The following is a 24,130-nucleotide window of genomic DNA, read 5'->3' on the forward strand; positions in this document are numbered from 1 at the left end:
AGGTCTTCCTTTGGCCATTGGTTCACCCTCCAATGGCCGCCGCACACTTTACTATTTTAGCAGCACGCTGGCTCTTTAGGAGTTTTCCTCCGATGCCTCCAGTTTGCGATGAGGTCCTGTTGCACTGACTCACATTCCGCCTTCCTCATCGTAGTGAAGGCCATCACACCCCACCCCCACCCCCACCCCCACGTTAGAAACTTGAAGTCATTTTTGACTCCTCCCTCTTCTGAAATGCCACATCCATTTGGTAAGAATCACTATCAGTTCTGCTTCAGAAATGTCACCCAGACCTGATCTGCTCCCTCTGTGGCCCCTGCCTCCCCCAGGCTGGAACCTGAAAGCACCTGGGCTGATCTTGCTGTCCGTGACTTCTCACCAGCCAGCCTGGCCCCACACCAGCGTGCCAGTTCCCCGAATCAAGGCACAGCCTCCTCATGGCACGCTCATGCTTAGAAGCCTCTGGTGGCCGTGGGTTTAAGTCTGAATTCCTTGCCCTAAGCGAGGCCTTCCGCAGCCTGCTTCTAGCTGATCTTGCCCCGCTGCTCCACCCCACACGTCCACGACTGGTCACACTCAACCGCCCATCAGTCCCGGAATCCCCCAAGCCCTTGCATGACTATGTGCTCACGACACTTTCTTGACGTGTCTGTTTTTGTGCCTGACATAGTGGATTGTAATTGGTCTCTTACACATCTGTGTCTCCTCTTAGACTTGGGGCCACTTGCAGGCAGGGAGTATGGCTTCTCGGTGGCCCTGGCTTCTGGCCCAGTGCCTGGCACAAAGGGAGCCCTCTGAAGGCATGGACTTAGTTTCAGAGCCCCAGCCTGTTACCTCGATGTTTGACATGGAGTCGTAAAATATACAAGTGTCTGACAAAAGCAGGTTGAAGGCAAAAACACTCTATTCTACTTCTTCTGATTCTTTACTACATGCCATGGCTTATAATAAATTCTGTTGCATTTATTTGGAGAAGGTTGCTTGCTTGTTCTGCAATGGGCTTCTCTTACCAAAGGTAAATTCCTTCCCTGAATTGTTTTGGCACTGTGCCACAGGCCGTAAAGGCTAAGGCTCTAGGAGTGAGCAGCACAGACGTGGCCATGTGGTCACGCCCCCGGCACGGCTCCCCGTTGCAGGGACAGCCCTGATGAACACAGCACGTACCTCCCGAATGTTCTGCTGCTCCACTTCATGCCGCTTGATCATTATCTTCCGCTTGAAGAAACGACAGTTTTTGTCGTAGTACAGTCTCTGCTGAGTGAGAAGGTGGGCTTCCTCTTCAGCCTGTGTGTGCTGCAAGTTCTCTTTATGCTTGGATATCCGCTCCTGCTTCTCTTTCTTGGGTGTGCTATGGTCCTCATTCATTTCCTTAAACATAACAAACAAACAAACAAACAAAGCTGGTCTCATCAAACAAAAGGGACTATAACAGATTATTGCAAATGCAGATCAAGTTATTTGAAATGATTAAGAAATGAAATAGAAGGGCAGAAGGGTTTGGTGTTGAACAACACCCCTACCCCAAAGCTTTTCCCCCCAGTGATTGTTGTGTGAAAGGGACACTTGTGAGTTTCCACATTACTGGCTTCTCAGTCTCAGAAATTATTTGCTCACTCATTCGGCCAATACACACTAAACGCGTACCTGTTAAAGGCACTGTGCAAGACACAAGGATCCAATGGAAAACAAAACAACATGGTGTCTGCCATCATGGGGCTTTGCAGAATAGAATCAAAATTAATCCAAGAACTACAGAAATGCACTGAAAATTATGGTGATAACTGCTGTGAAGATGATGTACTTGGTCCTGCCGTAATGTTTAACAGAAAGTGTTTGGGCTTGGTAACAACTAAGCTGAAATTTGAAAAATTGGTAGTAGTTAACCAGTGGAAAAGAAGAGGGAAGAAGACCCTAGGCAGAGGAAAAGGCAGAGGCAAAACCCTTAGGGTGGGGGAGGAAACATGGCCAGGGTGGTCGACAGGGTGACTTATGAGATGTGGATGGCAAGGCAGGCAGGGCCATTGAGGCTGAGAGGCCAAGTTAAGGACTCCAGTCTTCAGCACACGAGAAAGAGATTGGCGAGATGTGTGTGTCATGATGAGGCGCTATTTCACACAGATGACTCTGCCTGTCATGTGGAGAACGGGATGAGGCAGGCGAAGGCAGGCCTGCAGAGACAGCCTGGAGGCCACTGCGAGGTGCAGATGATCGGAGCTTGGTGACGAGGCACATTAAGAAATAAAAAAACCAGGCGATTATGCAAATATCCTTAGTTTGAATTTCAGGGAAAAGCAAGCGTCATTTGAGATTAGAAGTTAAAAACTCTGTTTTCAAGAGAAGAATTCAGACCTTTTCCAGAACATGTGTGCAATGGGTAAAAGCAGTAAATCGGAGCAGATGAGGCGTCAACCCACGGTGAAGGTGAGAAGGCCACTTTTAGAGAAAGCGCAGGGTTCTCTTCTCTGACCAGTTTGACCTGTGCTCCTGTTTTCTCAACTACTCATCTACTCATGCAGCTGAATCACCCCTTCATTACTAACATCTATTTTACTTCACGCTTTGGGCGGCACACAATATATACTATTTAGATTACTTTTGCACTTGGCCAAAAAGTTCTTGTAAACCAACATTTCTTTTTTTTTTTTTTTTTTTTTTTTTTGACACGCAGAGGGGACAGTGAAAGAGACAGAGAGAAAGGTCTTCCTTTGCCGTTGGTTTACCCTCCAATGGCCGCCGTGGCCGGTGCACGGCGCTGATCCGAAGCCAAGAGCCAGGCGCTTCTCCTGGTCTCCCATGGGGTGCAAGCCCCAAGTACTTGGACCATCCTCCACTGCACTCCCTGGCCAGAGCAGAGAGCTGGCCAGGAAGAGGGGCAACTGGGACAGAATCCGGCACCCCGACCGGGACTAGAACCCGTTGTGCTGGCGCTGCAGGCGGAGGATTAGCCTATTGAGCTGCGGCGCTGGCCAACTTTTTTCTTTTTTTAAGATTTAATTATTTATTTGAAAGACAGCTACAGAGAGTGAGGGAAGGAGGGGGAGAGGAGGGGAGGGAAAGAGAGAGAGGGAGAGAGACAGATTTTCCATCCTTTAGTTCACTCCCCAGAGGGCCGCAATGGGCAGAGCTGGGCTGATCTAAAGCCAAGAGCCAGGAGCTTCCTCTGGGTCTCCCATGTGGGTACAAGGACCCAAGCACTTGGGCCATCTTCCATTGCTTTCCCAGGTGCATTAGCGGGGAGCTGATCCAAAGTGGAGCACCTGAGACTCAACTGGTGCCCATATGGGATGCTGGCACCACAAGCAGTGGCTTTAACCCACTGTGCCACATTGGCAGCCCCTCGAATGTCTTGTCCCAGTGAAGTCTTACGTGAAGTCTTGGAATGAAGAGAAAGACCTGTTTCCAGCCTGGAGTAAGCAGGGTCACAACAGGTAGGCTGGGTGACTCATTTCTCCATACTCTGATTTCACCACTAGCTTTAGCATTAACTATCAGATTGCACACCCAGATTCAAATATATTCATAAAAATTCACTCCAAAATCAAGGATAAATTATTTCTGGACCATCCATCATTCTGTATTACCCTTACATCGATTATCTATCAATAGTAGGGACAACGGAGATTGTATCTGTAAGTATATGAGCATACTTGTATGAAAATATGTGTCACTTTACGTAATCTGAAATAAACTTTGCTGCATAAGTAGTGATTGCACTGGAAGGTGTTGAAGCTACCCCAGATTGGCTTTCAGCTTATTTTTCTTCATGAACCTGCTCAAAGACCAGGCCTATGGTCTCTGTGCTCGTAAACCTGAATGCGGTGAACCCAAAAGAACCTCTGCCAGAGCAGAGTGGGGCCTCTGAACACTGCTTTCCAGAAGAGGCTTCTAAATGCCGAGTTCACGCAACCTCCAAATGCCTCAGTGTCACCAAGGCTGCACATGGTGGCCACTGTCATAAAGATTGGACCCCTGAGCAAAAGGAAACACGTGGAGTCAGAAATAAGGTACTCAGAGCTGAGAAAATCTCAGAATTTCTTATTGGAGAAATCAAGAGGGGTGGGCATTGTGGCGCAGCGGGTTAACCCACTGCCTGTGTGACCAGCATCTCTCTGTCTCCCTCTCTCTCTGTCACTCTATCAAGTAAATAAACCCTTTTATAAAAAGAAAAAAAGTCTCCATTCCCTCTGTGACCCAGTAACATCCTTCTGTTATATCATAGTTATGCTTACGCCAATCACCAAGAGAAGATGGGGATTGTATGTGACGCTTCTTTCTGTATCTGATTTTCTAGACTTTCTAGTGGCAGAGATTCTGCCCATCTGGCTAGTATGGATCCAATACAGTTTTCTGTCTGGCCCTGTGAGTATTGGTGGCCCACCCTGGCCAGAGAAAAAATCCCACAGCCCATCCCACTTCACTCTGCTTTCTTTCCCTGAGCTGGAGAGGAATCTCACCAATCCTATACTGTTCACCTGCACAATGGAAGATGAGCTTACATGCATGACTGCATATGTTAGAACTACACCCCATACTGCGTTTTATTAAGGCTTCATTCTTAGTAAGTTTACACCTAAGGTATTCTACATCTTATCAGAAGGAAAGTCCAGGGAACCACAGACAATTCACCTCTAAGTGCTGGCGAAAGCAGAGCTGAAGAAATCCTAGCGTTCAGGCCACACTGCACTGCTTCAGAAGGACTCTGAAAGTCCTCTTCATGTTCTCCAACCAAACCCTGCAGAGTCTGTCCCTCATTTATCAAGTATTCTACACCGGACCAGGGATCAGAAAGACACGGCCTCTGCTTTCGGATGCTCACTGGCTAGTAGGGTAAGTAGCTCAAATAATCATTAAAAATGCATGAATTAAAAACTCCACAGACATTTGTCTTGGTCCAGGAAGTTAGCGTAGGCTTCTCTAGAGAAGTGGTATTTGAGTTAAGATCCTAATGATCCTGAATCCTACAAGGAAGAGGAGCAGGAGTAGGAATGAGCAGAAATGTACTCAGGGAGGGGTCAGAAGTAAGAAGAACATCCTGGCCAAAGAAACACTATGTGCAAAGATGGTATGGAAGTGAGTAGTTTAATACATTTGAGGAACCAGAAGGTGGCCATTGTGACTGGAACAGTGGAGAGTGGGGTAGGGGTGAGGGGTAACACTGGCTGGAACCAGAATACATAGGGACTTGTAGGATTTTGATCTGTCCTAAGTTAATTTATTTTTATTTATTTGAAAGGCAGAGAGACAAAGACAGAAAGAGACCTTCCATCTGCAGGGTTCACTTCCCAAATGCCAACAACAGCTAGGGCTGGGCCAGGCTAAAGCTAGGAGCCCGGAACTCAATATGGGTCTCCCACATGGGTGTCAGGGACTCAAGTACTTGAGCCATCGTCTGCTGCCTCCCAGGGTGCACATTAACAGAAAACTGGAATTGGAAGCAAAGCCATAACCGAAACTGGGGACTCTGATATCGGCACAGGTGTCCCAAGTGGCGGCTTAACCACTGCACCAAACACCTGCCCCTTAATGGATCTGAAACCCTTTAGGGTTATGTGACTGGGTTTATGATTCAAAAATATCACTCTGGCTCAATTGGGGAGGATAACCTAGAAGCAGCAAGAGCAGGTTAGAATTAGATCAGTGGATCGTGAAATGTGGTCCCTGGAGAACCTGTCGAGAGTCCCATTTCTGAACTCTATTCCAGATCACCCGAATCAGAAAATGTAGGGATTTCCAGCGGTGATAATGTGACGTTTGCAGACCGCTTGGTTAGAATAGCGATGCCAATGCGGGAAGAGTCGATTTCAAGTTCCAGTGGCAACTTGGTGACCACAGACACTGGAACACTTACCTCTTTTATTTTTTCCTTACAAATCTTATACTGCTTCTTCTGACTTTCTAAGAAAGTTGTCAAATCTTTCTTCTGCTGGGCCAAGATCTGTTGCTGGAACTTCTTCTCATCTGCTGCAGCTACCTTTGCCTGATAAAATAACAAATACTATCTAGATGAATTTGCTCTTATATAGACGACATTCAGCTGTATACATTCTTTAAAGCATTAAAACAACTCCTACGTGCTGAATAATTTAATACTTTAAACAAATAATTAATGAAAACAAACTACAGAAATCTTTTCTCTGAATCTCATATCTTACATGAAGAAAAAATTTTAGCACTTAAAATAAATTCCCAATTATGGGAAAATGAAGGTGATCCATCATCATGTCTTATTGAACACAAAAACATTCTTGGGATGAAAGAACTAAGGATTAATAATAAAGGATTTTTATCATATTCTTGGTAGTCACAGGGTTAAATTATAAAATAAAATTAACAATCATACTGGCCAGTTTTATTTCAAGAATCAAGCTCTAACCAATTATCCCAACTATCGATTTCCTAGTATTATTATCTTATGTTTAATAGGAAAACTAATGACATTTTGTTTTCTTAGATATCTTACATAAGCCATTAAATTCAGGCATCATAGCATTTTGGGGGGTCTAAAGTGGATAAAACACAGCCCAAATACAAGGCAATCTAATAAATATTGGCTCTGACAAGTGAAAAAATCCATTTCAGGGAGCCATCAGATGAAGCACACATGTAAGATGAGGGACTGAAGAGATGGGGGTTAGCTTAGCTCTCATAAGTTTATGCACCTTTTCACTGTTTGCTTCCATTATCAAAAAAAAAAAAAAATTCTTCCATTAGGAAAAATTCTCTCCACCTATTTACCAAGTCACATTCCCCAGAAAGAAACTGATTGGTTTGTTTAATCAATAGCGATCCTGTTTGGACAGAGGTTTGTGCTGCATGAAATGACGGCTGTTGGGGGCTGCTTCCTCACAAGCTGATGTATCCTTCCACGTGGAGACAGCTTAACTGCCAAGTTACCCAGCGGCCTGTCTCCACTTACTCCATGCTCAGGGGCCACACGCGCTCTGCAGTTCTCCACACTATGTAAGTCTTAGCGCGAGTGGGGGTGGCAGGGAAGATGACTCCATTTTACACTGCAGGCACATGGGTGAGAGGTCTCTCTAGCCCAGCATCTCAATTCCCTTTACTTGTGCCCAGCCTACCATCAAGAGACGGATGCTCAAGTGTAGAAGAATGGACAAGAATGTCATATAGAACTACTATGGTAGCTTTAAATGACAATTGAATTTTATTTATTTTTAACTTTTCTTTGTTCACATTTATTTATTTATTTGATAAGCAGAGAGATAAAGAGAGACATATAGACAGAACCCATCTGCTGGTTAACTCCTCAAATGCCCACTATGGCCGGGGTTAAAGCCAAAAACTCAACCCAGGTCTCCAAAGTGGACGGCAAGAACCCAACTACTTGAGCCATTACTGCTGCCTCCCCAGGTGTACATTAGCAGGAAACTGGAATCAGGAGCTGAAGCCCAGTGTTGAACCAGGTACTCCAATGTATGTGATATTAACTGCTAGGCCAAATGCCCATCGCCATCCCTGAATGACCATGCTAAGCGGCCATGTAAGAGGTGGGACCCTCCCGTCCCTGGAAACCCAGCAGGAATGTTCCTCCATTCCTGCAGCCACACCACATCCGCCTCCTCCCAACACCCTGCCACTGTCCACGATGGGCAGGGCCTGGTGGCCGTCTGGAGGCGCGTGTGCACGTACTGACCTCCTTTTCTATGATAGCCACTTGCTTCTTGGCCAGCTTCTCCAGCTCGATGGACGAGTTGTTGGCATGTGTCTCCACCTCCTTCTGCAGCTTGAGGCGGTGCTCGTCCATCTCAGCCTTCAGCTTGTTCTCCAGGGCGATCAGCTGCTTCTGGTGCTGGCGCCGCATCCGCTTATAACCTGACATCTGTTCCCGCAGCTCGTTCTCCTGCTCATGCTCATGGATCTGCCGTGTAACCTGAATCGGGTTGGGGAGCAGAACTCAGGTCACCAGGTTCATGTTCATGGAAGGCAAACTTAAGCAAAGAAGAATCCTCTGGGGGAAAAATGTATGCATCATCGTTGCATCAGTTTACCTCCTCTGCACTGAAAGCTCACCTGAAGTCAGCACAGTGCCGAGTGCTCACTTCAGAACCACTCATTCACTCATTTGTCTTCCTCATTCACGGGGTAAGTGTTAGCTCGCTCCATGTCATGGATGAGGACACTGGCACTTGAGGGAAATAATGTATCCGTTCATTCAAATGGTAAGATTTGTTAATTTATTTATTCAAAAGGCAGAATGACAGAGAGAGAGAGAGAGAGAGAGAGAGAGAGATCAATCCCACTTGTTGGCTCACTCCCCAAATGGTCACAATAGCTCAGGCTGGGCCTAGACAAAGCCAAGAGCCAAGAACTCCACCCAGGTCACTCATGTGGGTGGGTGGTAGGAACTCAAGAACTTGAGTCATTGTCTGCTGCCTTCCCAGCTGGTGAGAAGCAAAGTAGCCAGGACTCGAACCACACTCCAATTTATGGGCTGCCAGCATTGTAAGCTGTGGCTTAACCTGTTGCACCAGAATGCCAGCCCTACTTACACATTTTCTTAAAAAAAGATTTTTGTTTTTTGAAAGAATTACAGAGAGAGGGAGAGGGAGAGACAGAGAGAGATTTTCCATCTGCTAGTTCACACCCCCCCACACCCCAAGATGTCCTCAACAGCCAGGCCTGGACCAGGCTGAAGCCAGGAGCCAAGAGCTTCTTCCTGGTCTCTAACATGGGTGGCAAGCTCATGGGCCATTTTCTGCTGCCTCCCCCCCGATTTTTTTTAACCAGGGAGCTGGATCAGAAGTGGAGCATTTGAGATTCTAACCAGCACCCCTATGGGATGCTGGCATCAGAGGTGGTAGCTTAACCTGCTAGCCATAATGCCAGCCCACCTGCTTACACATTTTTTATTATATACCATTACATTGATACATGCTAACATGGCTAATAAGGAATGGATTGGGACCTAGGCCCATGTTGCTTCCACTGCAAAGGGTTTCTCAACCTTCCCAATGCTGACAATGGACTGGATACATTCTTTGTTGTAGGATGCCTAATATCCTCTACCTACTGGCCCCTACCCACTAGAAGCCAGTGGCTACTTCCAAATCATGACAATCAAAATTGTCCTCAGACATTGCCAAACGTCTGAGGTGGGGTGTCGCTCCCCCTCTTCGTGGAGGAACGACACCAAGCCCTGCCTAGGCTTCATATCCGAGTCACGGCACCATTATGTCGCTCCCCCTCTTCGTGGAGGAACGACACAGGACCCTGCGCTGTTCTTTCGTCTGCTCGGCCCTCCCCGGTTTTGCTGCTGGTTCTTCCCGGGTTGGCTACTGTCCCTTCCACCTCCGTGGAAGGGCAGTTCCCCCTGGCCACATTCCCCACTTCCGCAGGGGAGCGGCACACCGCCAGCCGGCTCTCTGGGGGCTGCACAGGTGTTCCCTTAGATGTTCCCTTTAGATGTTCCTGGTGCATGCCGTCTCTCTCCTCCTTTATAGTCCTCCTCTGCCAATCCTAACTCGGCTGCCCACACGCCGAGTACGCTGCTCTCCAATCAGGAGCAAGTCCTACAGTTTATTGGTTGAACTGGAGGCAGCTGTGTAAAAGCTGTTTTCTTCTCTCCCAGCGCCATATTGTGGGAGAGCAGATGCATAGAATAAGTCTTAATTCCAGTAACTTAGTCTAGTCTGAGCTGCTCCCCACAGATCCCCCTTTCTTTTTATTTTTGGCGTTGATACGCGCCTGTCTTCGGTGTCCCGCGGCACACACTCTGCTCTACTTGCTAGAGTTGCCACAGGTTCTTACAAGTCCTATCAATCAGGCAAACCGAATCCGGGTCCTCTCTTCGCCATGTTGTGAGGAGGTTTTTAGGCGCTGATGCGTGCCTGTGTTTGGTGACCTGCGGCTCATACTTTGGTCGAGCCGCCTGCTGGCGCTTACCGCCTTACTAATCAGGCAGACCGAATCCAAGCTTTCTCATTGCCGTATTGTGGGGGAGACTTATTAGTGTTGGTTCGTGCCTATCTTCGGTGACCTGCAGCTTATACTCTGGTCGAGCTGCTTGCTGGTGCTTACCGCCTTAATCAGGCAGACCGAATCCAAGCCTTCTAATTGCGGTATTGTGGGGAGGCCTTACTGATGTTAATTCGTGCCTGTCTTCGGTGACCTGCGGCGCATAAGCTGCTAGCCGCCCGCAGGTGCTCATCGCCTCACTTAATCAGGCAGACCGAATCCAAGCTTTCTCATTGCCATGTTGAGGGGAGGCCTTTCTATTTCTCTATTTCTCTATCTCCGGGCATTCCTATTTCTCCCATTTTACTTCTATCTTCCAGCATTCCTATTTCTCTCCTTTTACTTCTAAACTTCTGTTTCTCTTATCCCCGCGGCTTCCCGGCTCCCGCCCCGCGGCAGCTTCACGGCTCCGCGCGGCTCGGCTTCGCGCGCACACTCCGCGGTCTCTCACTAGCCCTTTCGCGTCTGAACCACGGCCTCGCGCCAGCCCCGCGTTCCCTATCTATTCACGCCCCGTGCTCTCTCTGCACGCGGTGGCTTCCGTGAGTCACACAGCGTAGCTTGCGTCTCCACCACTAGCATTCAATCCAAGTTCCCCGGGCTAGCCTGGCGAATTCAACCCAGCTTACGTCTCCGCCCCACGATCTGGCTTCCCGTCCTTTGCTCCCCGGGCTAATCAGACGGATCCCAACCAGGCTTACGTTTCCGCTTCTGGTTTTAACTTTTCGCCCCCTATTCCCGGGCTAACTTGAGAATCCCAAAGTGGCTTTCGTTTCCGCCTCGGCCTGCCCCCCGCGGCTTCAATTTCCCTAACATTTTTCTCTACCCGGTATGTTTCCCCAAGCTTTCCTCCAACAATATTCCTCCCTCATTTCTCCTGGCCTCTCCCCACAGTCCGTATCCGAGTCTGTTTGTTCTAGCTTTCACTTTCGCTTTCGACCTTAGAGATTTCTCCCAGCTTCCCCCCGTAGTCCGTATCTGAGTCTATGCCTAGGCTTTCAATAGCTTCTTCCGGCACCTTTTTCGTCCGGCTTTTCCCTAGGCTGTTTGCTAGTCTCTCTCTCCGATATTTTCCCACTTCTTCCCTCCTAGGTTTCCTATCCGAGTCATGGCACCATTATGTCGCTCCCCCTCTTCATGGAGGAACGACACAAAGCCCTGCCTAGGCTTCATATCCGAGTCACGGCACCATTATGTCGCTCCCCCTCTTCGTGGAGGAACGACACAGGACCCTGCGCTGTTCTTTCGTCTGCTCGGCCCTCCCCGGGTTTGCTGCTGGTTCTTCCCGGGTTGGCTACTGTCCCTTCCACCTCCGTGGAAGGGCAGTTCCCCCTGGCCACATTCCCCACTTCCGCAGGGGAGCGGCACACCGCCAGCCGGCTCTCTGGGGGCTGCACAGGTGTTCCCTTAGATGTTCCCTTTAGATGTTCCTGGTGCATGCCGTCTCTCTCCTCCTTTATAGTCCTCCTCCGCCAATCCCAACTCGGCTGCCCACACGCCGAGTACGCTGCTCTCCAATCAGGAGCAAGTCCTACAGTTTATTGGTTGAACTGGAGGCAGCTGTGTAAAAGCTGTTTTCTTCTCTCCCAGCGCCATATTGTGGGAGAGCAGATGCATAGAATAAGTCTTAATTCCAGTAACTTAGTCCAGTCCGAGCTGCTCCCCACAGTGGGGGAAAAATTCATTCAGTTGAGGACTAAGGTACCGTGGAGCTCTGTGTTGAGTATGCTTTTCCAGAGTATGTCTCTAACAGTCTCAGAAACTCTGACTATCCTTTTAAAATAGCCTGAACAGGATTTATTTCCTATTCTCTTAATCACTTATTCATTTATTTAAAAGACAGATTGATAGGGAGAGGCGGCGGGGAGGGGGGGAGACAGAGAAGGAGAGAAGGAGAGAGGGAGAGAGAGAAATTGAGAGAGAGAGAGAGAGATTGTCCATCCTCTGGCTCACTCCCCAAATGCCTGCAGCAGCTGAGGCTGAGCGAGGTTGAAGCCAGGAGTCAGGAATTCCACCCTGGTGTCCTGTATGAATCAAATACTCGGGCCATCATCTGCTGCCACCCAGATGCATTAGAAGGAAGTGGAGCAGCCAGGACTCGAACCAGGCACTCTGACATGGGATGCTGAGCTCCAAGTGTTGACTTAGCCTGCTGCACCACAACGTCTGCCTCTATTTCCCATTTTTAAAAAATATTTTATTTTTGATTTTTAATTTTTAAATTTATACAAAGTCAACAAATTTCATGTTTTTCAAATATACAGTTTTAAGAACATATTGTTGGGGCCGGCGCTGAGGTGGAGTAGGTTAATCTTCCACCAGAGGCGCCGGTATCCCATATAGGCGCCGGTTCTAGTCCTGGCTGCTCCTCTTCCAATCCAGCTCTCTGCTATGGCCTGGGAAGGCAGTGGAGGATTGCCCAAGCGCTTGGGCCCCTGCCCAGGAGACCAGAAAGACAATTCTGGCTCCTGGCTTTGGATTGGCACCGCTCTGGCTGTTGCCGCCATTTGGGGAGTGAACCAGTAGAAGGAAGACCTTTCTCTCTGTCTCTCCCTCTCATTGTCTGTAACTCTACCTCTCAAATAAATAAATAAATACAATCTTAAAAAAAACATATTGTTACAAGTTGAGAGAATCTTCTTTTAAATCAGCTGTATCTCTCCTCCCCTTCCCACAAAACAGAAAATAGCAAATTACATTTACTAGTTCTCCTGGAAAAAAAAAAGCATTATGATTTTTGGATGAATTCTTAGTAACTTTTTCTGAACCCAGTCTCAAGTAAATATTCAACTAATCAAGGACTACAAACGTAAATCTGAGGACCCCTTGCTTCTATTAAGCCTTTTGTGATTTTCAGTCCTTCCTTCAAATTATCATACCTCTATTTTCCCGTTTAGATTCTCTGATCACATCCTTTTCATTTTTCTTGTCTATTTCAGGGTTAAACGCTTAACTAAGGATTACAACTTTAGTTTTGTTCTTTATTCACTGACTTGGTCACTCACACTGACTATAAGCCTCTTCTCCCCAGCTGAACCCCTAAACAAGCTTCACTGGAAGTTTTCATGCTGTTACTAATTCTGTGCACTTTGTTCAGGTTATGGGTCAGAGTGCGTGTCCTACAAAGAATGGCTCGCCTCACTGTTCTTGGAAGGTGTCCTGGTGTCTGAGTCCTTACTGTGGAGACAGTGCTGCTCTGTAACTGGATAGTATTATCAAAGTACATCATTAAACACTAGCCGAACTTTGAACCTCGCCAGCTGAAACTAACACTAGGTTTCATATTCATTTCTCTGTTCTGAAGGACAATCCCCTTTAAAGTACGAGGAACAAGAGCAGACCAAAAAAAGGATAACATCACCGAAAAGGCACCTAACAGTCTAAAGAAAATGAATGATCTCTGTTGTCATCCTAATAACATGCTATTTTTTCAAATGAACTTATTCCTTGATAAGAGGAAGGAGTGAAGTGGTTTGAAATATGTGTGTAAATTTCACTTCCTTGTATTTTGGCCTTCCTAAGGTGAACTTCAGGGAAAAAGCAACTCAACCATCAGGAAGAACACCATTTAGTCCTTTCTGAATGTACTTTTTTTTTTTTTTACATGAACATGGCAATAAAATCTCTGTTCTAGGGTAATGACTTGAGATATGTTTTATCCATACGACTCATTTTTTTCTTACTTTTCTATTTCTTCTTTAGTCAAATCACCAAAGCTAAGACATGTCGCATTCAGAAGCTATTATGATATATTTAAAACTTGACACAAGCATTGGCTTATGGCCAAGGAAACATTCTCAGGATGGCCATTTCCCTAAACCAAGAAGCCCAAAGACAAAGCAGAAATGAGTTGGGTCAAGAACATTTTCTAACTTAATTGGCGGATGGGTCTCTGTGCCTACCAGGCCACGCTTGGCACAAGTATGTGGCCAAGACAAATCACAAAACTTTACTTGCTATTATTACTGCATAGCACTATTTCAGCAGACATTTGGCTTTTTGAATACTTTCCATGACTTGATAGTCTCCTTTAAAAAAAAAAAGATTTTATTTATTTGACAGGTAGAGGTACAGACAGAGGGAGAGATGAGAGAGAGAGAAAGGTCTTCCATCTGCTGGTTCACTCTTCAAATAACCACAACAACCAGAGCTGAGCTGATCCAAAGCCAGGAGCCAGGAACTTTTTGTGGGTCTCCCACATGGCTGCAGGGGCCAATCACTTGTGCCATCTCTTACTGCTTTCCCAGGCCATAACAGAGAGCTGGATCAGAAGAGGAGCAGCCGCGACTTGAACTGGTGCCCATATGGGATGCTGGCATTGCAGGCCGAGGCTTAGCCTACTATGCCACAATGCCGGCCCCAATAGTCACCTTCTTACACTCCTACTATTATCTTTCACTTGTCACAACCAAACTTTCTAAGTCTCTTTAGGTATATATAAAGATACTAAAATTTTTTAATTATTACTTTTTATTTTTTATTTTTTTTATTTTTTTGACAGGCAGAGTGGACAGTGAGAGAGAGAGACAGAGAGAAAGGTCTTCCTTTTGCTGTTGGTTCACCCTCCAATGGCTGGCGCGGCCGGCACACCACGCTGATCCGATGGCAGGAGCCAGGTGCTTATCCTGGTCTCCCATGGGGTGCAGGGCCCAAGCACTTGGGCCATCCTCCACTGCACTCCCGGGCCACAGCAGAGAGCTGGCCTAGAAGAGGGGCAACCGGGACAGAATCCGGTGCCCCGACCGGGACTAGAACCCGGTGTGCCGGCGCCGCAAGGTGGAGGATTAGCCTGTTGAGCCGCGGCGCCGGCCTAAAGATACTAAATTTTATAATTCTGTGCTCAAGCTAGATAGGTGAATTTATAAAATAAAAGTATAGCCAGATGTTAGATTTATGAAGTTTGACATAAAATATAGGGGCTGGTGCTGGTGGCACAGTGAGTTAAGCTGCCGTCTGCAGGGCCGGCATCCCATAGGGGCGCTGGTTCAAGTCTCAGTGACTCCACTTCTGATCCATCACCCTGCTAATGCATGTGCGAAAGAAGTGGAAGATGGACCAAGTGCTTGGGCCCCTGCACCCACATGGGAGACCCAGAAGAAGCTCCCGGCTCTTGGTTTTGGCTTGGTCCAGCCCCGGCCATTGTGCCATCTCAGGAGTGAGCCAGCAAATATAAGATCTCTTTCTCTGTCTCTGTCTCTCTCCCTAATTCTGACTTCCAGATAAGTAAATCTTTTATTTACTTTAAGAAAAGATTGACTGGGGCTAGCACTGTGGCATACTAGGCTAGGCCTCCACCTGCGGTGCTGGGATCCTTTATGGACAGCGGTTCATGTCCCGGCTGCCCCTCTTCCAATCCAGCTCTCTGCTACGGCCTGGGAAAGCAGTAGAAGATGGCTCAAGTCCTTGGGCCCCTGCATCCATATGGGAAGCCCAGAAGAAGCTCCTGGCTCCTGGCTTCAGATCGGCCTAACTTTGGCTGTTGCGGCCATTTGGGGAGTGAACTTTTCTTTGTCTCTCCCTCTCTGTCTGCAACTCTCTCAAATAAATAAAATATTTCAAAATAATATAAAAAAGCTTATGGCTGGCGCCGTGGCTCAACAGGCTAATCCTCCGCCTTGCGGCGCCGGCACACCGGGTTCTAGTCCCGGTCGGGGTGCCAGTTTCTGTCCCGGTTGCCCCTCTTCCAGGCCAGCTCTCTGCTGTGGCCCGGGAGTGCAGTGGAGGATGGCCCAAGTGCTTGGGCCCTGCACCCCATGGGAGACCAGGAGAAGCACCTGGCTCCTGCCTTCGGATCAGCACGGTGCGCCGGCCGCGGCGGCCATTGGAGGGTGAACCAATGGCAAAGGAAGACTTTTCTCTCTGTCTCTCTCTCACTGTCCACTCTGCCTGTCAAAAAAAAAATAATAATAATATAAAAAGGCTTAAAAATATATATAAAATTTGGCCGGCGCCGCGGCTCACTAGGCTAATCCTCCGCCTTGCGGCGCTGGCACACCAGGTTCTAGTCCCGGTCGGGGTGCCAGATTCTGTCCTGGTTGCCCCTCTTCCAGGCCAGCTCTCTGCTGTGGCCAGGGAGTGCAGTGGAGGGTGGCCCAAGTACTTGGGCCCTGCACCCCATGGGAGACCAGGATAAGTAGCTGGCTCCTGCCATTGGATCAGTGTGGTGCACTGGCCACAGCGTGCTGGCCGCGGTGGCCATTGGAGGGTGAACCAACGGCAAAGGAAAACCTTTCTCTCTGTCTCTCTCTCTCACTTTCCACTCTGCCTGTCAAAAATAAAAATAAAAAAATAAAATATATATATAAAATTTACTTGCTAAAAAATAAAAAATATAAAAATGTAACAGTCATATATTTCTGTAAGTTTTTTTTTTTAAAGTTTATATATTTGAGAGCAGGGAGAGAGAGAGAGAGAGCGTGCGTGCGAGCATCCCATCTTCTGGCTTATTCCCCAAATTCCAGGTTGAGGCTGGGCTGGAGCTGAAGTCAGGAACTGGGAAAGCAATCCGGATCTCCTGCATGGGTGGCAGGAGCTTGAACTGGGCACTATTATGTGGAGCGTGGGCATTCCAACTGCTTGGTCAGCCACCTGCTCCCTATGCCAAGAAGTCTGAAGTTTACACTATGTGCCTAAGAATACACTAGTTGGGTAATTTTAAAAATAGCTCATAATTTTATCATGCTTTATGATTTACAAAATAACTCCACCTATAATTTACCTCTTTAACTTTTATAAGTCCTGGGATTTGAACCAAGGTTGGGTGGTTCTAGCTACCTGAGGAAATTGACATCATGAAGGCAGAAAGAGAGCGATTACTCTCTGCTCGAAGCCGTGGAGGGAATCATGCCTAGCACCGTCAGAGCACGCGGTGAACCCCAAGCTGAGAAGTCCACAATGTGGGAGGTGGGGGGCGTTTGGCGTAGGGGTTAAGGCAGCAACTGGGACCCATGTCAGAGTGCTCGGGTTTGAGTCTCAGCTCTGCTTCCCATTCCGGCATCCTGATAATGCACACCTTGGGAGGAAGCAGGTGATAGCTCGAGCAGGTGGGTCTCTGCTACCCCTGGGTAAGATCTGGATTGAATTCCTGGATCCTGGCTCTGGCCTGGCCCATCTCCTGGCCACTGTGGGTATTTGGGGAGTGCACCAGTAGATGGGAGCGCCCTGTCTGCTTTTTCAAATAAGTAGGTAAATAAATAATAATATGAAATTAGAGAAAATTATAGAGATGTAGTGACTAATTTATACAATGGTAATCTCGGGGCTGGTGCTGTGGCATAGAAAGTTAAGTCTCGCTTACTGTGCCGGCATCTCATATAGGTGCTGGTTCAAGTCCCAGCTGCTCCACTTCCGACCCAGCTCCCTGCTAATGTGCCTGGGAAAGCAGAGGAAGATGGCCCAAGTACGTGGGCCTCTGCTACCCACGTGAGAGACCTGGAAGAAGCTCCTGGCTCCAGGTTTCAGTTTGGCCCAGCTCTGGCCATTGAGGCCATTTGGGGAGTGAACCAGTGGATGGAAGATCAATCTCTCTCTCTCTCTCTCTCTCTCTCTCTCCTTCTCTCTGTATTTCTGACATTCAATAAATAAAATAATTCTTTTTTAAAAATATGGTAGTCTCAAAACCATGATCTACTAAAAGTGGGCAGTACCAGCAGGCTGTGTGGAGAAAAACCTCATTGTGTCCCTTACCACATAACTGATCATGAGCAAATTACCACACATAATCTTGTAGTTGCTTGGTTTCTTCATATGTAAAGAGGAACTCCTACACACTGACTACCCTTGAACCCCAAACCTGAAATCTGTGCTCAAAAACTCCAGATTTGGGATTTTTGGATTAGGGAGGCTCAACCAGTAAAGTCTATGCAAATATTCCCCAATCCAAACATGTTGGAAAGGGATATTTGACCTGTTCTGCATTCCTTAGGGATGGAGGACTGGAGCACACATGTGGAAGTGCCCCGCAAGGTGTCTGCCTTGGAGGAGATGCTGAACACACACTGTGTGGCTGCCTTTTCCTGCCAGGCTCTGAGGAGGATGTCTCCTCTCTACGTTTAGCATTTTGGTGATGGGGACATAGATCGGAATATGTGGATTCAAGAGAAAGGGCAAATTTAACAATAAAACTATGCCTGTATTTAGGTTGTGAATTATAAGATTAAGTATGAATAATTTCTGAGCTGGGATTATTACTCATTTCATATAACTGGAATATATAAAAAATAAATAAAAATAAGGAGTCATTAAAGAGGAGGACTAAAACTCTTCAGAAAGCTGCTACAGCTGTTTAATGCTACCTTATTTAATTCCAGCAAAATCTGGCCCTGAAACAAATCACCTCGTCCCAAGTACTGAGGATGCCCACAATGGACAAACACTTCAAGGCTAATAAGCAGCTCACTGAACATTCAGCAAGAGCATGGTGGCTGATGATGTTTCCTTCTTAAGAGATCACAGCCAATTTACAAGGTTAATTATTTGTGAGATTCAAAATGATCCACATATGACTTAAAGTGGCCACATATATACTAAGAACAGATGAAATTTATAGCAAGTTCTTAAAAAGAATACAATGAGTCACAATTTGGCATTAGAAATTTGATATGTTACTCTTTGGAACACCTAAAAGGAAGTGCTAAGGTTTTACTAAAAATAATGATTGACCACGGGCACCTCTGCCTTATAACAGGAACTGTAAGAACTCAGAAATGCATAGTTAAAAATACAAATTCTCGGGCTGGCACTGTGGCATAGTGGGCTAAAGCCTCCACCTGTGGCGCCAGAATCCTATTCAGGCACTGGTTCAAATCTGAGTTGCTTCACTTCTGAACGAGCTCTCTGCTAATGGACTAGGAAAGCAGTGGAAGATGACGCAAGTGCTTGGGCCCTGCAGCCCCATGGGAGACCCAGAAGAAGCTCCTGGCTCCTGGCTTCAGATCGGCCCAGCTCTGGCCATTGCAGCCATCTAGGGAGTGAATCAGTGGATGGAAGACCTTTCTCTCTGTCTCTCCCTCTCTTTGTAACTCCGCCTCTCAAATAAATAAATAAAATCTTTCAAAAAATACAAATTAGCATGTGACAGCAGAGTTGGAAGCTATGTCATCCATTCAACATGTTATTGGGACTTTGGACATGGAGGTTGAGCATGTCAACTGGACAGCACAAATGAAAAATGGTATCAGCAATGACCTTAGTGAGTTAAGACGCCAAGAGCAAGCAAAGAGATAGAGTATTTTGGTCAGCCTCCTCCCGCACTCTGTCAGGAAGAGAACACATGGTCAAGCATTCAGGAACAGAACAACTGGGCTCACGAGACACGAAACAGCAGCACTCACTTCTGAGGCACTAATCTTTTTATTCTCACGTAGGAAACACATCCAAGTTTCCAACTTGACAATCAGCTGAATGACTAGGTTGCATTTTAAAACTCTAAATGGAGACTCTCTTTTTGTAAGTTTTTCAAACTGAATCTGGAAAAGCCAAGTCAAAAAAAAATCTACATTTATATACACAGAATAATCATTTTCTCTGACAAGCCTGCCTGGGGGCTCCAAATTAAGAGTTTCTTTGTAGTCCACTTTCTTAGGTATGTTCTTTCGTCCATTCACCTGGGTAGCAGGTCCACTGCATTCCAGTGGGAATGCCCTCACAAGGCCAATGCTGACTTACCTGATGATAGACATGGCCTTGGTGCCCCTGCCAGTCACATCTCCTACGGAAACTGCCAGCAACCCAGAGAGAGACAGAGTTACAGACAGAGAGGGAGAGACAGAGAGAAAGGTCTTCCATCCATTGATTTACCCCCAAAAATGGGCCAATCTGAAGCCAGGAGCTTCTTCTGGGTCTCCCATGTAGGTGCAGAGACTCAAGCACTTGGACAATCTTCTACTGCCTTCCCAGGCTATTAGCAGGGAGCTGGATCAGAAGAGGAACATCCAGGACTAGAACCAGTGCCCATACGGGATGCTGGCACTAAAGGAGGAGGCCTAACCTACAATGCCATAGTGCTGGCCCTGACATTGTAAAATTTTATGAAGAAATGACATCTGGTGTAGCAACAGCTGAGAACACTCTGTGGGTCACTTATACAATTAAACTATTAGGTTCTTCATTCATCAGCAATAAAAACTCAAAAAAAGCATATCTCAGCAGTCCAAGAAGTGAGATCAGTAATTCTGAAGAAAATATCTCCAGATAACAAATTAGTTCAGTATAAACTTTCTTAAAGAAGGAGAAAAAGATAAACATTTTAAAATGCCATGGAATGCCCTTCCTTTTCCTAATTCTTCAAAGTAAGGTCAATAAACTCTGTCCTTAGAAAATTATTTTAAAAATTACAAAAATTTTTAAAAATCCTAAAGTTTCTTCTGGTACCAAGGCCGCAGCCCTTCCCTTTCCTTTGTTAAAAATGCATTTTGGGGGCTGGCATTGTAGTATAGCAAGTTAAGCTGCTGTCTGCAGTGCTGGCATCCCATATGGGCACCGGTTTGAATCCCGGCTGTCCCATTTCCAATGCAGCTTCCTGCTGATGGACCTGGGAAAGCAGCAGCAGATGGCCTAAGTGTTTTGTCCCTTACACCCACATGGGAGACCCAGATGAAGCTCCTGGCTTTGGCCTGGCCCAGCCCCAGCCATTGTAGTTATTTGAGGTGTGAACCAGCAGATGGAAGATCTCTGTCTCCCTCTTTCTTTCTGTAATTGTGATTTTCAAATAAATAAATCTTTTTTTTTTTTTTTAAAAAGCAGCAGTGCATAATAACAGAAATCTTGGTTTTAAGGCGCCAAGACAGTTTTAAAAATCCAGCAGTAAAAGCCTGTAGGCCATGGGTTTCATACACTTGTCAATAACTTCATTCCAAAGTACAACATAGAATGTAACACTAAGGGCAAACCCTACCAAGAGAGGCCTCTTTTAGGTTTAGGTTGATGAGGTAGGCTCATAAAGCATATTCTAGGTACAGTAACATTTTTGTCACTTTGAAAGTCAATTTAAACTATACAATCATCATTTATTCATCTAGTAATTTAAAAACTAATTTATAAATTCTTCCTCATTTTGTTCATCATATTTGGACCTCTCTGGTGCTTCTAGCATTTCTACTGGAAGACTAGGGGCCGGCACTGTGGCACAGCGGGTTAAGCTGCCTGTGGCACGCCGGCATCCCATACTGGAGTCCCAGTTCGAGTCCTGGCTGCTCAGCTTCTGATCCACCTCCCTACTAATGCATCTGGGAAAGCAGCAGCAGATGGCCAAGGTACCTGGACCCCTGCAACCCTCATAGGAGATCAGGAAGGAGGTTCCAGGTTCCTGCAGGTTCCTGGCTTTGCCCTGCACCAGCCTGGCTGTCCAACCATCTGGGGAGTGAACCCACAGGTGGAAGATCTCTTTCTTTCTGTCATTGTCTCTTTCAAATAAATAAAATAAAACTTAAAAAAAAAAAAAAAGATTGCAAAGAAAGACTAAAACCGGCCGGCGCCGCGGCTCACTAGGCTAATCCTCCACCTAGCGGCGCTGGCACACTGGGTTCTAGTCCCGGTCGGGGCGCAGGATTCTGTCCCGGTTGCCCCTCTTCCAGGCCAGCTATCTGCTGTGGCCCAGGAGTGCAGAGGAGGATGGCCCAAGTCCTTGGGCCCTGCACCCCATGGGAGACCAGGATAAGTACCTGGCTCCTGCCTTCAGATCAGCGTGGTGTGCTGGCCGCAGCGCGCCAGCCGTGGCGGCCATTGGAGGGTGAACCAATGGCAAAAAGGAAGACCTTTCTCTCTCTCTCTCTCTCTCACTATCCACTCTGCCTGTCCAAAAAAAAAAAAAAAAAAAAAAAAGAAAGAAAGACTAAAACCAAAATCAATCAGTAATAGTATTGCTACCAACTATGAGAAGAGAGGTGAGGTTTCAGTGATGACTTGACTGTCATTACACTGGATCTTCAATTTCCCATGATCTTGTCCTTACTTGTAAGTCACTTATGCCACTCTAGTCCTGATCTCAGCTGGGACCCATAAAAAAATAGGAATCACGATATTTTTTTAAATGAAATATTTTTAATGACACCTCAGTGTCCTGATTCATATACTCCTACTGGAACCAGGCTTTAAAATAATATCATGGATGGTAGAATTGTAATATTTGATATTGTACATTAGAATATCCAGACCAATGGTCAGACTGTCCAAAGTGAGGCACAGGCCCGTCCAATGCCATACCACTTTTTCCCTCCATTGATTTTTTTTTCCTACCTAAAAAACCACTAGACACAAATGCTATCTGACCTCTGATAAACTTCAATCAATCCCACCATGACTCCCAAAGTCTTAGCTCTAGAAAGGGTGTGCCACAAAAACAACTTACTTTATGGCTAAAGCAACAGCCTATCAGCTAGTCTTTTTTTTTTTTTTTTTTTTTTTAAACTTACTACAAGGGCCCAGGCCTTTTAGCAGCTCGCAAGTCCATGCAAGCGCTTGATCGCAGCAGTCCTGTGGATAGGCACTGTGAAGCCTGTGGGGTTCAGGGGGGCTCCTGAGGACTTGCCCACAGCCCTGTAGGGGCTTCATGGGGAAGCAGCCTTTATCACACACAGAGAGGAAGACTGTGATGGCTGATGTGCACACAGAGTGGCCTGGGTGACTTCACAGATGCGAGCGCAAGCTTAAGTGGGCATGGCTATAGTGACTTCCTACTGGGAGACTGGAGAGGTCAGAACCGTGCGAGGTGGGAAGGAGGGTGTGGCTAGTGAGGAGAGCAGAGAACCCGTCCGGGAGAGGGGACCTCCACATGGCATAATGTCTGCTTCCCAGGCAGAAATTGCTCATGGTGCTCTGAGGCTCAGTGGGGCTTCCTCGTTCCTGCTCGTGTTTCAACACGAACAGGTCTGGATAAAGGTACAAGTCTCACAAGACTCTGTGGCAAGTACTACCAACAGTTCTCTAAAATACCATATTTCTTCTTTTGTCAGATATCATGGCACAAAGATAATTATTTGACACTCTCATGAATGCATTATTTAGCCTCAAAAGCATATTTTTTAGGTGCCTAACAATCATTAGCAAATATATAGTGGACATTTTAAGATCTCCATTACACAGCACAGCATTCCTTTAAAATGAAAAATTGCCCATCAAAGAGATTACAAGAAACTTCTATATAAAGGAACTCAAAAGTGGGGTTATTTATAAGCAATCTAAATTAAATTGCTTGTTTTTAGAGAGACGCAGGCATAGCAAGATATAGGTGCTTTAACTTCCATTTTCCTTATATTTGGGTGTTTAAAGATTATAACCCATTATGAATTCCAAAGGTAACTGAAGCCTTTAAAACACTTGAGAAATAAAGTAGAAATCAGGTTTAAAAAATAGGACAAGAAAAATGATCCTTTCTGGGTCGGCCTTGGATGATGTCATCATGGGTTCTGAATGTAACAGCCAGGCAGTGTACACTATAACTCCCACTGCCCATGCGACCTCTAACATCAATTTTGGCAAAACAACTAATATTCCGATCATTTTGGGATGGAGGAGTGAGATTTGGAAGCGCAAGATTAAAAAGAGTTGAGAGTGCCAGAGATGAAATGGTGTGAGTGTGTGTGGTGTGTGTGAGTGTGTGTGTGTGTGTGTGTGGAGCGCGCACGCGCACGCGTGTGGGGCCAAGGGGAGGAGGCATGAAAACTAACTCTTCCAGCACACACCCCTTTTGCTACTACAAGGGCATCCAGCAATCACATTTGCAATAGTAAAAATGCTGAATCCTACAGCCTCTTCGCTTCCACAGTCACCCCGATCCTCTCTTACAAAGCCCTTCTTGCTCTCTTGGTGCCAGGAGATTCTTCAGGGGTTAAATGGGGAAGTGCAGCCACTACCATTGTTGCAATAAATAAATGAATGAACCAGAACGAACCAGCAATCCATCCCTGGGAAGCAAGTACCTTATTTTCTAAAATTATATACATTAGGCAGCCATATATTTTTAAAAATTGGGTTTCATCTTTTGATGTGTGTGTATACATTACAGACATACATGCATTTATACAAAAAGGAGCATAGTACCCTGCATACACCTACATCATCAATACCTTAAAAAAATTTTTAGCATTATTTATTTCAGCCAAAAGAGAAATAGCTTAAAAAAAATTGGATAGACTAGCAACTTCATCTCAAAGGTCTT

General features: G+C 46.3%; 1 protein-coding gene across 5 annotated transcripts in view; it reads right to left on the reverse strand.

The window, feature by feature from the left end:
* Positions 1-24,130, reverse strand: part of TAOK3 (TAO kinase 3) — a 200,106-nt gene that overhangs the window by 19,357 nt on the left and 156,619 nt on the right. For all 5 annotated transcript variants that reach the window (XM_051826866.3, XM_051826867.3, XM_051826868.3 and 2 more), the window contains 3 exons: positions 7,655-7,891; positions 5,849-5,977; positions 1,165-1,368 (listed from right to left, as the gene is read on the reverse strand). In XM_051826866.3, coding sequence (XP_051682826.1) covers positions 1,165-1,368; positions 5,849-5,977; positions 7,655-7,891 — 570 coding nt within the window. The remainder of the gene's footprint in view (positions 1-1,164; positions 1,369-5,848; positions 5,978-7,654; positions 7,892-24,130) is intronic.

The sequence above is a fragment of the Oryctolagus cuniculus genome, chromosome 21 (genome assembly GCF_051225735.1).
Source record: "Oryctolagus cuniculus isolate XC-2025 breed Fujian yellow rabbit chromosome 21, ASM5122573v1, whole genome shotgun sequence".
NCBI lineage: Eukaryota > Metazoa > Chordata > Mammalia > Lagomorpha > Leporidae > Oryctolagus > Oryctolagus cuniculus.